The sequence below is a fragment of the Sinohyriopsis cumingii genome, chromosome 10 (genome assembly GCF_028554795.1).
Source record: "Sinohyriopsis cumingii isolate HCF-2022 chromosome 10, ASM2855479v2, whole genome shotgun sequence".
In the NCBI taxonomy this organism is placed as follows: Eukaryota; Metazoa; Mollusca; class Bivalvia; order Unionida; family Unionidae; genus Sinohyriopsis; species Sinohyriopsis cumingii.
Window position 1 is genome coordinate 61,290,175 of NC_142970.1, and position 17,401 is coordinate 61,307,575.

Genomic DNA, 17,401 nt, shown 5'->3' on the forward strand with positions numbered 1-17,401 from the left:
AATAGCTTAATGTCTATCCATTTATACAGGGATCATTTATTGTGCACCGAGAGAGTTTTGATGATAATTATAGTAATTTATCTGGTAAGTGGATGAATGGCTTAATGTCTGTCCATTTACACAGGGATCATTTATTGTGCACCGAGAGAGTTTTGATGATAATTATAGTAATTTACCTGGTAAGTGGATGAATGGCTTAATGTCTGTCCATTTACACAGGGATCATTTATTGTGCACCGAGAGAGTTTTGATGATAATTATAGTAATTTACCTGGTAAGTGGATGAATGGCTTAATGTCTGTCCATTTACACAGGGATCATTTATTGTGCACCGAGAGAGTTTTGATGATAATTACAGTAATTTACCTGGTAAGTGGATGAATGGTTTAATGTCTATCCATTTATACAGGGATCATTTATTGTGCACTGAGAGAGTTTTAATGATAATTATAGTAATTTACCTGGTAAGTGGATGAATAGCTTAATGTCTATCCATTTATACAGGGATCATTTATTGTGCACCGAGAGAGTTTTGATGATAATTATAGTAATTTACCTGGTAAGTGGATGAATGGCTTAATGTCTGTCCATTTACACAGGGAGCATTTATTGTGCACCGAGAGAGTTTTGATGATAATTATAGTAATTTACCTGGTAAGTGGATGAATGGCTTAATGTTTGTCCATTTACACAGGGAGCATTTATTGTACCTCGTCAATCACTGGAGGCTGTTAGGTTAACACAATATACAGAAGAATAAACTATTAAAGGATTGGCCAACTCACCAGTACTTTTTAAATGCAATCATAGTTGAGAGGTGGTAATGTTTGCTGCCCCATCAGATTAGTGACTGCTGGGTTTTCCTGATCCACTAGCAAGATTAGTAGCCTTGGGATAGTGGGTTAGCATTAATTTCAAGATGTGCAGTTGGAACAGTGTTCCTTAGAACCCTTGTTGATATGGTTAGTCTTGCCCAAAGTAATATGGAAAAAAAAGAACAGTCACAGTAATTTTCTTGCCTGTCTGAACTTTCATTGTGTTGTTGCATGCAGCCAGATGATTCACAAATAAATTGAACATGAATTTGCTTTTCTAGGACTGCCCCCATGTCCCGAAGGCACTTGGAACTGCTCCACTACAACTGACTGTGTTCCGGCTGAAAATGTTTGTGATAAAAAGAAACATTGTATGGATGGATCTGATGAAAATAGCACTTGCCCTGGTAAATAATGCTGTATGGGGAGTATTTTTTGTTTGCATTTTCACTAGCTTCACAGAAATGGCTGGGCATGCTGATTGGAAATATTTTTTTACACATTTCATGTTAGAAATTACAATTTCATAGCATTTTGCAAAAAATGTTTTCTTCGTATTTCATGCACACAAAATAAGACTGCACAAATAAGTGATACATGTAAATTTTAAATGCGCACAGACATTGTGAAGATGTCTATGGAAGCATTCCAGATCTTAAGGTTTCTTTTTTGATCTGCAAAACTTTAAAATGTAGGATAAATCCAGGACAAAATACTGAGGTTTCAATTATTTTATGCAAACAATTACAACAAAGATTAAAATGAGAGATCTTTTCACAATGTTCCATTTGAAAATTAATTTATTGAATGGATTGTAGAATTCTTCTTCATAAAATGGCTGTGCCATGAAAAATCTCAGACTCTGTGCAAGATGGCGTTTAGGTGAAGAGCACAGACCAGTAAAAATTTACCTTTAGTACAGCAGCAGCAACTGCAGGAAGACTTAAGATTTTCTTTATAGTGTGGTGTGATTGTTCATGGTATGGTGGTTTAGAGGTATAAAATACAACAGATACTTCTAAATTTGGCAGTCATGGGTTTGAGTTGACACGGGCCAGTGATAGTGTTGGAATTTGGTGGCAGTCATGGGTTTGAGTTGACACGGGCCAGTGATAGTGTTGGCATTTGGTGGCAGCAATGGGTTTGAGTTGACACGGGCCAGTGATAGTGTTGGCATTTGGTGGCAGCAATGGGTTTGAGTTGACACGGGCCAGTGATAGTGTTGGCATTTGGTGGCAGTCATGGGTTTGAGTTGACACGGGTCAGTGATAGTGTTGGCATTTGGTGGCAGTCATGGGTTTGAGTTGACACCGGCTAGTGATAGTGTTGGCATTTGGTCAGACTTTAAAGATAGGTAATTAATATATCACAACTGATCATGAGTTTCATTGGTTACGAAAAAAGATGGTGATGAAGTAGTCCTGGCCATCTGTACATGTAACTCCACCTACCCAATTTGTAAACTTGTACTTCAAACCATGGGATGTGATTGGGGTGTGGTCTTGACATATGCACAAAAGTTTTAGAATTTTGATGCAGCTCTGATGGTGGGGGTTGGGTGGAGTGGTTTTGCATACATTTATATAACTTCCAAATTGAGAGACCAATGTGTCAGAGAATTGTTATGTATGGTTGCTAACATGTTTGTTAACATGTCCTGGATAAGTGATTTTAATGAGACCCCAGGGTTATGCACTTAGGGCATACAAATGTGACCCTGAGTCAAAACATAGAAACTGATGTTATCCCAACAGCAAAACCTTATTTTCTCATTGAGCATGCATAAACAAATGTTATACATGCAACTGATACTAGCTTATGGTTCATACAGACACCATTGTTCGTTCTATGCAGTGCCATTTACAGTAAGATTTAGTTTCATTAAAATTCCACAGAAAATAAATATAAAATATCACTGTAGCTGCCTTTACATGGATTCAAGGTGCACCTCAAGAAGTTTCTCATAATAGAGTGTGATCTTGCTGACAAAATTATTTTACTGATTTTGATTAGTTTGGGTACTATTTAACCTTTTTACCCCACCCCCCTTCAAGAGCACATAGCTGTTGATCAAGGATGGAAAAGGGAAAGAAGAGAAGATAAAATCTGCAACTAAAACTTTTCTACATTTATTTCCATCATATTTTAAAGACAGAAAAGATGTCAGTTGTTGAAATAAATCACAAGAAGGGGATGGTTACTTTCCCAGATTTTTAAAAGTAAATTAATAATATACATTTCTTAGAAGTGTCTTTGATGTCTGCCGTTCGCTGATCATGATGTAAAATTGTTAGGCTTCATTTCTTTAGACGGAAGATGTGAATGCACACACATCTGTGAAATCAACAGTATCAGCATATAAAAGTTTTATATAGAAACCATTTAAAAAACATATTGAATATGGAAGACTATTTTGAAGTGACTAGTTTTTGATGGCCAGATATATAAGGGATATAAAAGATGATTGATTTTTCATTTGGGATATGGATATAAATCACTCTGAAATCCTCATTTGTTCTATATGTAGTCTTCATACATTGGCTGTTCAAATATCAGCTGGCATTGTCTAACAGGCCCCTTCATGATGGCAGTGCACAACACGTGCCTGTCAGATCACATTGGTAATTACTATGTTCTGTCGCATTGATAATTACTGGGTTCTGTCACATTGGTAATTACTAGGTTCTGTAACATTGGTAATTACTGGGTTCTGTCACATTGGTAATTACTAGGTTCTGTCACATTGGTAATTACTGGGTTCTGTCACATTGGTAATTACTATGTTCTGTCGCATTGATAATTACTGGGTTCTGTCACATTGGTAATTACTAGGTTCTGTCACATTGGTAATTACTGGGTTCTGTTACATTGGTAATTACTGGGTTCCATCACATTGGTAATTACTGGGTTCTGTCACATTGGTAATTACTGGGTTCTGTCACATTGGTAATTACTAGGTTCTTACCTCACTACTACATAGCATCAATTTGTGGGAAATTAGCAGCACCCTCTGTAACACATGGAGAAACAAAAAATTGCACAAGATGTAGTGTGTATTATGTAAAAATGAGATACCTGTCTGTCTTTTTTACAGAAAAAAATGATTGTAAAGGTGATTTCAAATGCACTAAGAGTGGGGAATGCATTGCAATAAGGTGGAGATGCGACAAGGATGAGGATTGTGAAGATGGGTCTGATGAACATAACTGTAGTAAGTATTCCTGACATGTATGCCTCACCATCATTGTTTAACATATATATATATATATATATATATATATCTTTGTATAAATTTTTTCATTGTTTGATAATGGGATAATAACAATGATTTATTAAAAGTAGATCTCTGTTGCTAAAGCCTCATGATGTATGTTTCACAGTCAAGTCTCTTTTACATTTTAATTTCAGCCTACCATTGTCAGATCAACGAGTTCCAGTGTAAAAATGGACATTGTATCGATGCTCAGTGGAAGTGTGATGGAAACGTTGATTGCCTTGATGCTTCAGATGAAGCTTCTTGTAGTAAGTTGGTGTGATGCGGCCACAAGTTGCATGACTGATTAAATCTAGTAATATTCACTTTTGTAATTTGACAAAACTTCATCTGTCCCTAATTGTTAAAAGTGATGTTGCATGGTTGTATTAGGGGATGCACTGGTTTTATAACCAGCTCTGTGTCAGTCATCATGTAACATACATAATTCATGACAACAGTGATCATGTAACGTACATAATTCATGACAACAGTCATCATGTAACATACATAATTCATGACAACAGTCATCATGTAACGTACATAATTCATGACAAAGAATATGTTCATTAACAGTGACTCAAGTTCAGATGTTTTTGCATGTTGTTAATTTGTAGAATAAACAAGTAAATTTTTGCAGTTCATCAGATTCCTTCAAACATTTCACTTTTATAATATTTAAAAAAAATACCCACCTGTGTATGACATTTGATTTCTCTGTGTACATATCTTTAATCCTCATTAGAAAAGCGTGTTCTTGCAGTTTTTGTACATGAATTATGTACAGTAGCACATGAATGGGAATGCTGAATATCCAAATAACACGGTGTGGAGCATTTTACTTCAATATGAGCACAACACACAAGTAGTTGCCCAAATTCTAAAACTTTGGATGGGCAGCAACTTAGAATAAAATTTGAGGGCATGCTTTAGAATGTTAAATTTAATGTCATACAATAGTCCCAAATTATAATACTACCAGTGAGGCCATATAATATGCTGCCTTAAAGAGAGTTGCGTTTGTTTTCAACGATACTTTTACCAAACATTACTAACTACATCCTGCCAAGGAAATGGGAGTTGGTGTCTTTCCAAGGTAAGCAGCAAAGCAGGTGCCCCAGGACTGACCTGGATGATATCAGAGCAATATCATAATCAAGCGCTTATTCCGACTTCTTCAAATTGATCAATGTGATGCTTTAACTGATTGTCTAGTTATTAAAAGCATTATTCAAAGTGCACATGCTGTGGTTGTACAATAGCAGACATGAAGTTATTGGATGGTAATGTACTGCTGCAAAATGCAGTTGTAATACGTACGACATAGTGCTGCTGCCATCAACAACAATTTTTGCAACTGTGCAGAACATTTTTAGAAACATACTAGTAGTATGTTCATTGATGTTCTCATTTAAAAACAGCTTACCTGAAAAAATTGAAAATTACCTCCATTACAAAGATTCAGGAAAGAGAATTAGCCCTGTTTGAAAATCATGGAGAAATTACGTAAGTGTATTAAAAATGAAAGAAAAGTGTCATCAGCCAAAGAATATTCAGACAAATGTTTGTTGCTCATTCAGCAAGTTGTAGTGCAGCCTCTATACACTTATATGCATATTGTTTCATCATAGTTTGCCATATTTGATGTGTACAGTTGATTTGCCTAATTTTTAATATCTTTTTCCTCAGGTAACAAAACGTGCGGTGAGAATGAATTCAGATGTCCCGCTGTAAAGGGTGCAGAACGCTGCATTGCTGCAGAGTGGAAATGTGACGGAGATCCTGATTGTGAAAACGGAGAAGATGAATCTGTTGAAAATGGATGTCGTAAGAATCTTCACACTTTCTTTCCATTTTAGTAGATAGTACCACATGACTTTTTCCTGTGGTATTTGTGTCTTGAAGAAAAAAAATATGTAGAGGCTATGGCACTTTGACTTCCTGTGATGTCATGCTTATGTTGCCATAGTGACAGCACATAAATTTCTCACACTGCACTACATGTGAGTTTTGGACCCTTTCGAAAGACAACATACTATATTGCATAAATATATTTTACTACTTTCCATTGTTTGCTTTCAAAACAATTCTTTCTTTATTTGATTGTTAGGTATATTGGTACACAGTGTTGCTTTGGTAGAGAAAAGATGTCATGTTAAATATAATTAATTGGATTCAAACTTTGGCTCTGTTTTTTTCCAATACTGAGTTTTAACATTGCCATTAACTCTTTGTCGACAAATACTTTTTGTAGCATACACCATGGAAAATCTTTTTTTTTCTTCAGCTCTGGTTGTGTGCAATCAAGATGACTTTCAGTGCAAGAATCTCCGCTGTATTGACAAAATTTTTCTCTGTGATCATGATGATGATTGTGGAGATCGTTCTGATGAACCAGACACATGCAGTGAGTATTAATTTTGTTAGCTGTACTGGTAATTGACATTAACAGCTTATGGCATTGTTTCCCAACCCCAGGTGTTGACATTTTGAAGGGTCGACAGGATTGTTTTAATAGGGTGGGAAAACTTGTAAAAATTTTGAAATGTGAACATTAGGTTTACAGAAACTATTTTTAGGGTTGACGCCAGAAATGGTTTCGAACCATTGGCTTATGGGATGGTACATTTCCACCATCCATCATGTATAATCCTTTTTCTGTCCATGGTATTAGCATAAGTTTGGTGGTGCTATTTATCCTGAAATACTTGGTGGATGACCACGAAATTTTATATTTACATTCAACCAATTGCCTAATTGGTCATAAACGAAATTACTTTTGCTTGGACACCCAGAATGGCCACAACAGTGTTGAAACTTCTTCACCGAGACAATTCTGGTGGTCTGATGTTAAGAGCATCCAACTCGGATGTGGGAGGTCGCAGTTTCAAACCCTGACTGAATCTTTCCAAAGACTTATGATATGGAACTAACAGTTGCCTCGCTTGGCACTCAGCATTGAGAGGTTAGTGTTAGGGCTGGTCGGCCTGGTGTCAGAATAATGTGACTGGGTGGGATATCATGCTACATGTCTGCGGCATGATTTCCTGGTGCTAGATATCACTATGAACTGTCACACTGCAGAAATCAGCAATATGACTGAAAAATCCAAATCACACACACACACTTCTTCACCAGCAAGGAAGGTCACATTAGCATGAAGTTTTCACTGAAAGACTTGTTTACGCTGCCTGGTTGGTACTTATTAATTTGGTGCTGATGTGATGCCCTATATGGCCGCCACAGATGTCCTTTTTAAAATCTTGCTATTGCTACTTCTTCCGAATGGATGGTTATATCAACAGAAAGACTTTATATGTTGTCTAGTCATTCTAAAAGAAAATTGTTTAGATGTTGTAGTTACCAAGCAAAATATTTTGTAAAAGTAATTTTTATTCTCCCTCTGTAAATTATTAAATTATCAAAATTTCAAATAAAGAATAATCATTATAAAAGCAACATAAAATTGCACGCCCTTATGATTTTGACATTTATTTTACAAATTTTATTTTGTTTTTGTAAAAGAAAATATTAAGTTTTGAATATTTGGGGGAGGGGGCTATATGAAAAGGTAAGATTTTAGTCATTTAAAATGTTATTTTTTGTGCAGACATATTTCTTGATCAAAACTTCATGTATGAGTGATCAAAAAATATATAGGATTCACAGGTGACATGTTAAGTTTCAAGACTTTGTATATACTGTTTTGGCTATAGTCATTTTTAATTTCATGGCCATAGTCGGTCCTTATAAATGGCTATAGCCATTCCTAATTACATGGCTATAGCCGTTCCTAATTTCATGGCTATAGCCATTCTAAAATCCATGGCTAAAGTTGGTCCTAATTCCTTGGCTATAGTCAGTTCTAATAAATGGCTATAGGCATTCCTAATTTCTTGGCTATACTTTCCTAATTTCATGGCTATAGCCATTCTAAAAATCGATGGCTAAATTCGGTCCTAATTCCTTGGCTATAGTCAGATCTAATAAATGGCTATAGCCTTTCCTAATATCATGGCTATAGCCATTTTAGTCATATATATAGTCATTCCTAATTTCATGGCTATAGCCATTCTAAAAATCGATGGCTAAAGCCATTTTAAAAATCCATGGCCAAAGTCATTCCTAATTCCTTGGCTATAGTCAGTCCTAATAAACGGCTATAGCCTTTCCAAATTCCATGGCTATAGCCATTTTAGTCATATATATAGTCATTCCTAATTTCATGGCTAGAGCCATTCCTAATAAATGGTTATAGTCATTTTAAAAATCCATGGCTATGGTCATTCATAATTTCTTGGCTATAGCCTTTCCTAATTCCATGGCTGTAGCCATTTTAGTTATATATAGTCATTCCTAATTTCATGGCTAGAGCCATTCCTAATAAATGGTTATAGTCATTTTAAAAATCCATGGCTATGGTCATTCATAATTTCTTGGCTATAGCCTTTCCTAATTCCATGGCTGTAGCCATTTTAGTTATATATAGTCATTCCTAATTTCATGGCTATAGCCATTCCTAATAAATGGTTATAGTCATTTTAAAAATCCATAGCTATGGTCGTTCCTAATTTCTTGACTATAGCCTTTCATAATTCCTTGGCTATAACCAGGGTTAGATGTAATCCTCAAAAACCTTGAAAAATCTAAAATTTCACTTTGACCTTAGAAACCTAAAAAAACGCCTTAAAAAACTGAAGAAAACCTAAATAAAATATAAAACCTGAAAATTTTGAAAGAATGGTGAATGCCTTTACCCTGACCCCACAAAATGTGCTGTTTTTGCAAGCAGTTTTATTGTTAGTCAGCCTGGCAGTCTAGTTATGCAAATTAAAGACATCCAGTGATTTCAGTTATTTATTAGATTTCACTTTATTTTCATATTTAGGAACAAATTCAGTGGATACTTTTTCCGATTTTTAATAAATTTTATGCTCACCATGGATATAATCTTTGAACTGTTGTGTGTCTTAAACTTCACAAATATTTTAAAACCATAAAAACTTAAAAGTAACCTAAATATATTTGATTCTTTTTCACTTGTAACCCACTATAGCCTTTCCTAATTTTGTGGCTATAACCTTACCAAGTTCCATGATTATACCATTCTTAATTCCACAACTGGAATCTTACCTAACTCCATGGGTATAACCATACCAAATTCCATGATTATAGCCTTTCCTAATTCCATAACAGGAGCCTTGCCTAACTCCATGGCTATAACCTTACCAAATTCCATGATTATAGACATTCCTAATTCCATGACTGGAACCTTACCTAACTCCATGGTTATAACCTTACCAAATTCCATGATTATAGCCTTTCTTAATTCCATAACAGGAGCCTTGCCTAACTCCATGGCTATAACCTTACCAAGTTCCATGATTATACCATTCTTAATTCCATGACTGGAATTTTACCTAACTCCATGGTTATAACCTTACCAAATTCCATGATTATAGCCTTTCTTAATTCCATGACTGGAACCTTACCTAACTCCATGGATATAACCATACCAAATTCCATGATTATAGCCATTCCTAATTCCATGACTGGAATCTTACCTAACTCCATGGCTATAACCTTACCAAATTGCATGATTATAGAGATTCCTAATTCCATGACAGGAGCCTTGCCTAACTCCTTGGCTATAACCTTGCCAAATTCCATGATTATAGCCATTCCTAATTCCATAACTGGAATCTTACCAAACTCCATGGCTATAACCTTACCAAATTGCATGATTATAGAGATTCCTAATTCCATGACAGGAATCTTATCTAACTCCATGGATATAACCATACCAAGTTCCATGATTATAGACATTCCTAATTCCATGACTGGAATCTTACCAAACTCCGTGGCTATAACCTTACCAAATTGCATGATTATAGAGATTCCTAATTCCATGACAGGAGCCTTGCCTAACTCCTTGGCTATAACCTTACCAAATTCCATGATTATAGCCATTCCTAATTCCATGACTGGAATCTTACCTAACTCCATGGCTATAACCTTACCAAATTCCATGATTATAGACATTCCTAATTCCATGGCTGGATTCTTACCTAACTCCATGGCTATAATCTTACCAAATTCCATGATTATACCCATTCCTAATTCTGTGGCTATAACCTTACCAAATTCCATGATTATAGCCATTCCTAATTCTGTGGCTATAACCTTACCAAATTCCATGATTATAGACATTCCTAATTCCATGACTGGAATCTTACCTAACTCCATGGCTATAACCTTACCAAATTCCATGATTATAGACATTCCTAATTCCATGACTGGAATCTTACCTAACTCCATGGCTATAACCTTACCAAATTCCATGATTATAGCCATTCCTAATTCCGTGGCTATAACCTTACCAAATTCCATGATTATAGACATTCCTAATTCCATGACTGGAATCTTATCTAACTCCATGGATATAACCATACCAAGTTCCATGATTATAGACATTCCTAATTCCATGACTGGAATCTTACCAAACTCCGTGGCTATAACCTTACCAAATTGCATGATTATAGAGATTCCTAATTCCATGACAGGAGCCTTGCCTAACTCCTTGGCTATAACCTTACCAAATTCCATGATTATAGCCATTCCTAATTCCATGACTGGAATCTTACCTAACTCCATGGCTATAACCTTACCAAATTCCATGATTATAGACATTCCTAATTCCATGGCTGGATTCTTACCTAACTCCATGGCTATAATCTTACCAAATTCCATGATTATACCCATTCCTAATTCTGTGGCTATAACCTTACCAAATTCCATGATTATAGCCATTCCTAATTCCGTGGCTATAACCTTACCAAATTCCATGATTATAGACATTCCTAATTCCATGACTGGAATCTTACCTAACTCCATGGCTATAACCTTACCAAATTCCATGATTATAGACATTCCTAATTCCATGACTGGAATCTTACCTAACTCCATGGCTATAATCTTACCAAATTCCATGATTATACCCATTCCTAATTCTGTGGCTATAACCTTACCAAATTCCATGATTATAGCCATTCCTAATTCTGTGGCTGTAACCTTATCAAATTCCATGATTATAGACATTCCTAATTCCATGACTGGAATCTTACCTAACTCCATGGCTATAATCTTACCAAATTCCATGATTATAGCCTTTCCTAATTCCATGACAGGAGCCTTGCCTAACTCCATGGCTATAACCTTACCAAATTCCATGATTATAGCCATTCCTAATTCTGTGGCTATAACCTTACCAAATTCCATGATTATAGACATTCCTAATTCCATGACTGGAATCTTACCTAACTCCATGGCTATAACCTTACCAAATTCCATGATTATAGCCATTCCTAATTCCATGACTGGAATCTTACCTAACTCCATGGCTATAACCTTACCAAATTCCATGATTGTAGACATTCCTAATTCCATGACAGGAGCCTTGCCTAACTCCATGGCTATAACCTTACCAAATTCCATGATTATAGACATTCCTAATTCCATGACTGGATTCTTACCTAACTCCATGGCTATAATCTTACCAAATTCCATGATTATACCCATTCCTAATTCCGTGGCTATAACCTTACCAAATTCCATGATTATAGCCATTCCTAATTCTGTGGCTATAACCTTACCAAATTCCATGATTATACCCATTCCTAATTCTGTGGCTATAACCTTACCAAATTCCATGATTATAGCCATTCCTAATTCTGTGGCTATAACCTTACCAAATTCCATGATTATAGACATTCCTAATTCCATGACAGGAGCCTTGCCTAACTCCATGGCTATAACCTTACCAAATTCCATGATTATAGACATTCCTAATTCCATGACTGGATTCTTACCTAACTCCATGGCTATAATCTTACCAAATTCCATGATTATACCCATTCCTAATTCCGTGGCTATAACCTTACCAAATTCCATGATTATAGCCATTCCTAATTCTGTGGCTATAACCTCACCAAATTCCATGATTATACCCATTCCTAATTCTGTGGCTATAACCTTACCAAATTCCATGATTATAGACATTCCTAATTCCATGACTGGAATCTTACCTAACTCCATGGCTATAACCTTACCAAATTCCATGATTATAGCCTTTCCTAAATCTGTGACAGGAGCCTTGCCTAACTCCATGGCTATAACCTTACCAAATTCCATGATTATACCCATTCCTAATTCCGTGGCTATAACCTTACCAAATTCCATGATTATAGCCATTCCTAATTCTGTGGCTATAACCTTACCAAATTCCATGATTATACCCATTCCTAATTCCGTGGCTATAACCTTACCAAATTCCATGATTATAGCCATTCCTAATTCTGTGGCTATAACCTTACCAAATTCCATGATTATACCCATTCCTAATTCTGTGGCTATAACCTTACCAAATTCCATGATTATACCCATTCCTAATTCTGTGGCTATAACCTTACCAAATTCCATGATTATAGACATTCCTAATTCCATGACTGGAATCTTACCTAACTCCATGGCTATAACCTTACCAAATTCCATGATTATACCCATTCCTAATTCCGTGGCTATAACCTTACCAAATTCCATGATTATAGCCATTCCTAATTCTGTGGCTATAACCTTACCAAATTCCATGATTATACCCATTCCTAATTCTGTGGCTATAACCTTACCAAATTCCATGATTATAGCCATTCCTAATTCTGTGGCTATAACCTTACCAAATTCCATGATTATAGACATTCCTAATTCCATGACTGGAATCTTACCTAACTCCATGGCTATAACCTTACCAAATTCCATGATTATAGACATTCCTAATTCCATGACAGGAGCCTTGCCTAACTCCATGGCTATAACCTTACCAAATTCCATGATTATAGCCATTCCTAATTCCATGACTGGAATCTTACCTAACTCCATGGCTATAACCTTACCAAATTCCATGATTATAGACATTCCTAATTCCATGACAGGAGCCTTGCCTAACTCCATGGCTATAACCTTACCAAATTCCATGATTATACCCATTCCTAATTCTGTGGCTATAACCTTATCAAATTCCATGATTATAGACATTCCTAATTCCATGACAGGAGCCTTGCCTAACTCCATGGCTATAACCTTACCAAATTCCATGATTATAGCCATTCCTAATTCTGTGGCTATAACCTTACCAAATTCCATGATTATAGCCTTTCCTAATTCCATGACAGGAGCCTTGCCTAACTCCATGGCTATAACCTTACCAAATTCCATGATTATAGCCATTCCTAATTCTGTGGCTATAACCTTACCAAATTCCATGATTATAGCCTTTCCTAATTCCATGACAGGAGCCTTGCCTAACTCCATGGCTATAACCTTACCAAATTCCATGATTATAGACATTCCTAATTCCATGACTGGAATCTTACCTAACTCCATGGCTATAATCTTACCAAATTCCATGATTATAGACATTCCTAATTCCATGACTGGAATCTTACCTAACTCCATGGCTATAACCTTACCAAATTCCATGATTATAGCCTTTCCTAAATCTGTGACAGGAGCCTTGCCTAACTCCATGGCTATAACCTTACCAAATTCCATGATTATAGCCATTCCTAATTCCATGACAGGAGCCTTACCTAACTCAATGGTGGTAGCCATTACTTATTCCATAATTGTTCTCTATTGTTGACACTTTTGCCAAGCAGAGTGTGTTGTTTATTTTAGATGCATCGGACCACATCAGCTTTTGTGTAAAGGGAGCTCAAATGAAGGAACACACCAGGGTACTATACTATCAAAGGATCATAATTCAAGTAGATAGCAGTTTTTACAAATTTACAGTAATGTGCAACAGTTGCCATAGTTATGTCCGTTATGGTTGTTTTGTATATCAGTACCTATTTTCCTTAAGTTCGGCATTGAAGTTTGTTACTTTCTTGTTGCATAAAAGTTGGTTAGACAAAAGGGTGTCTCTTGTTTCCAGCATTGTCTGTAAATTTTTGTTTCTTGTAGTCTACAAGCCATGCAAGGCTGACCAAGTCCAGTGCAACAATGGTATGTGCATTGATAAAAAGCTACGGTGTGATGGGAACTTTAATTGCACTGATAAATCGGATGAATGGAATTGTACAAACTGTGATGCACTTGATAAATTCCTATGCAACAACAGCAAATGTATCTCAGAAAACATGACATGTAATGGGAAAGATGACTGTGGAGACAACTCTGATGAACCTTTAAATTGTAGTAAGTATTATATTTATTTATATATTTATTTGTTTATTACACTTCCAACTTAGGAAAGGTATGGTACATGATTTTTGTCTCAGCTGAAAGGCACTTATCCCCCATTTTCTCTCTGATCATGGGAAGGCACTTAGCCTCCATTTCCTGCCTGATCATTGGAATGGCACTTAGTCCCCATTTCATATGTCTGATCTTGGGAAGGCACTTGGCCCCCATTCCCTATGTTTGATCATGGGAAGACACTTAACCCCCATTTCCTGTGTCAGATTTTGGGAAGGCAATTGCTCTCAATTTCCTCTGTCTGATCATGGGAAGACACTTAGCCCTCATTTCCTCTGTATGATCCTAGGAATGGCACTTAGCTCCCATTTCCTCATTCTGATCATAGGAATGCACTTAGCCACCGTTTCCTCTTGATGATATTGAGGAGGAGGGAAGGATATCGATGATATTGACGCAGATGATGTCAGGGATGAGATAGATATCATTCATGAGAAGCAGGAGCAGTCCATTGATTAGTCCAAGTTTCCTCTGGCCCCTGTCACCCCATTTTTGATATTTATGTTGGGGTGAAGGGTTAGAGTCCATTCCCTATCGAAAAGTGGGAATTTGCCGACACCATTTGGTGTTGGCATGGGGGAGCAGCACACTAGCTAGCACAGCAAACTTGAACAACCTTTCATTGAGATATACCTGCATGAAATTGATAGGGATATGATTTATTTTCTCAAAAATCATGAGCATAGCATTTGTCATGCCTTTAACCCTCTGACAGACGAGACAAATGTATATCGTTGCTGAAATTTGACTTGGATCTGGCCATTCGCATCCCGAGTCACATGACTATAAATCTCGCAACCAACATGTCAGTGATATCAGAGGTTATATCGTCACGTGTTATTAACAAGAAACAAATTTCCAAAGTTGTTGTACTTAAAATTTGAACATATATAGAAGTCACTTAATGTTTGTATATAAATATAATGCACACATAATTGTCTCAACATATTTATTCTGAGAACAACAAAAAGAAATCTGTCACTATCACAGCAGGGTGGAGAAAACCATTTTCAAGAAGTACCAAGCACGTGTCAGCGATGTTTTGTTGGTGTCACGTGACTACCACATTGATATGTGCTCTCTGCATAGTGAATCTGGTTTTCTTCAAATTGCTGGAACATTTACAAAATTTTCGGCATTGTTTTCACAAAAAATATATTGAGAAGTTTATGTTTTTTCATTTTTTTACGAAAATTATGTGACTTTCATTTATATTTTTAATTTGTTTTCCTACAGCAACACTATAAATTGTTTATTCTTAATATCACATGACTGTATGACCTCTGATGTCATTGACATGTAGGTTGCAAGAGTTGTGTAGTCACATGACTAGGATTGCAAATGGCCAGATCCAAGTCAAATTTCAGTAACAATATATGTTCGTCTAGTCTGTCGGCAGATTAAAGACAGAATGGGTGCTATGATCACAATTTATGAGAAAATAAATCATATTCCTATCGATTTCATGCAGGTATATCTCAATGAAAGGTCATTTAAATTTGCTGTGCCAGCTAGTAGGCGACTACCTCATGTCAACACCAAATGGTGTCGGCGAATTCCAACGTTTGATATAGGGAATGGACTCTGACCCTACACCTCAACATAAATGTCCCAAATATCAAAAATGGAGTGGCAAGGGTCAGAGGAAACTCGGACTAGTCATTGATGATGATGATGATATCAATTGTGATTATGGTAACATGGATCAAAACAGTGGTACTGATTTTAATCAACTTTCAAGTACTGCAGATTGTAAAGTAGTGGTGAATTAGAAAAACTCTAGTCAACTTTTCAGTTTTGCACACATGATGATGATGACTGTGTTAATAACAATTTAAAAAAAAAGTAAAGTCATGTTTGATATATCAGGAGACTATGGATATATTTATTTACATTGGATAACTTGATAGTATAGTATGCAAGCTTTGAAAAGTATATTAATTTACTAATGTATTTTTCAGATGTTGCTGAATGTGACACTTTCCCATGTAATAACAAATGTGTGGAGAAGAAAATTGGGTATTTGTGCACTTGTGATCCAGGATACGATCTCGGCCCAGACAACAAGACATGTCAGGGTAAGCTATAGAGTCTGACAGCAAGACTTATCTAGATTAGTAAGTCAGTAGTCAGGTGGGAAGACCTGTAAGGGCAAGACTATCTTAGAATGAGAGAAGACAGACAAGACCTGTCTGGGTAAGACTATCCATCCTAGACAATAGTCAGACTGGAAGACATGTAAGGGCAAGACTATCTTATGATGAGAGGAGTAGGACAAGACCTGTCTGGGTAAGACTATCCATCCTAGACAATAGTCAGACTGAAAGACATGTAAGGGCAAGACTATTTTAGGATGAGAGATGACAGACAAGACCTGTCTGGGTAAGACTATCCATCCTAGACAATAGTCAGACTGAAAGACTTGTAAGGGCAAGACTATCTTAGGATGAGAGGAGTAGGACAAGACCTGTCTGGGTAAGACTATCCATCCTAGACAATAGTCAGACTGGAAGACATGTAAGGGCAAGACTTTCTTAGGATGAGAGATGACAGACAAGACCTGTCTGGGTAAAACTATCCATCCTAGACAATAGTCAGACTGGAAGACTTGTACGGGCAAGACTATCTTAGGATGAGAGATGACAGACAAGACCTGTCTGGGTAAGACTATCCATCCTAGACAATAGTCAGACTGGAAGACTTGTACGGGCAAGACTATCTTAGGATGAGAGATGACAGACAAGACCTGTCTGGGTAAGACTATCCATCCTAGACAATAGTCAGACTGGGTGACTTGTACGGGCAAGACTATCTTAGGATGAGAGATGACAGACAAGACCTGTATGGGTAAGACTATCCATCCTAGACAATAGTCAGACTGAAAGACTTGTATGGGCAAGACTATCTTAAGATGAGAGATGACAGACAAGACCTGTCTGGGTAAGACTATCCATCCTAGACAATAGTCAGACTGAAAGACTTGTATGGGCAAGACTGTCTTAGGATGAGAGATGACAGA

The 17,401-nt window shown here is 36.5% G+C and overlaps 1 protein-coding gene across 2 annotated transcripts in view; it reads left to right on the plus strand.

The window, feature by feature from the left end:
* The window catches only part of LOC149790231 (prolow-density lipoprotein receptor-related protein 1-like), a 393,476-nt gene that overhangs the window by 267,497 nt on the left and 108,578 nt on the right, over positions 1-17,401 (plus strand). For both annotated transcript variants that reach the window (XM_089972262.1, XM_089972261.1), the window contains exons 45-51: positions 1,097-1,222; positions 3,910-4,026; positions 4,224-4,337; positions 5,758-5,895; positions 6,356-6,475; positions 14,089-14,322; positions 16,344-16,460. In XM_089972262.1, the coding sequence (XP_089828388.1) occupies positions 1,097-1,222; positions 3,910-4,026; positions 4,224-4,337; positions 5,758-5,895; positions 6,356-6,475; positions 14,089-14,322; positions 16,344-16,460 (966 nt within the window). The remainder of the gene's footprint in view (positions 1-1,096; positions 1,223-3,909; positions 4,027-4,223; positions 4,338-5,757; positions 5,896-6,355; positions 6,476-14,088; positions 14,323-16,343; positions 16,461-17,401) is intronic.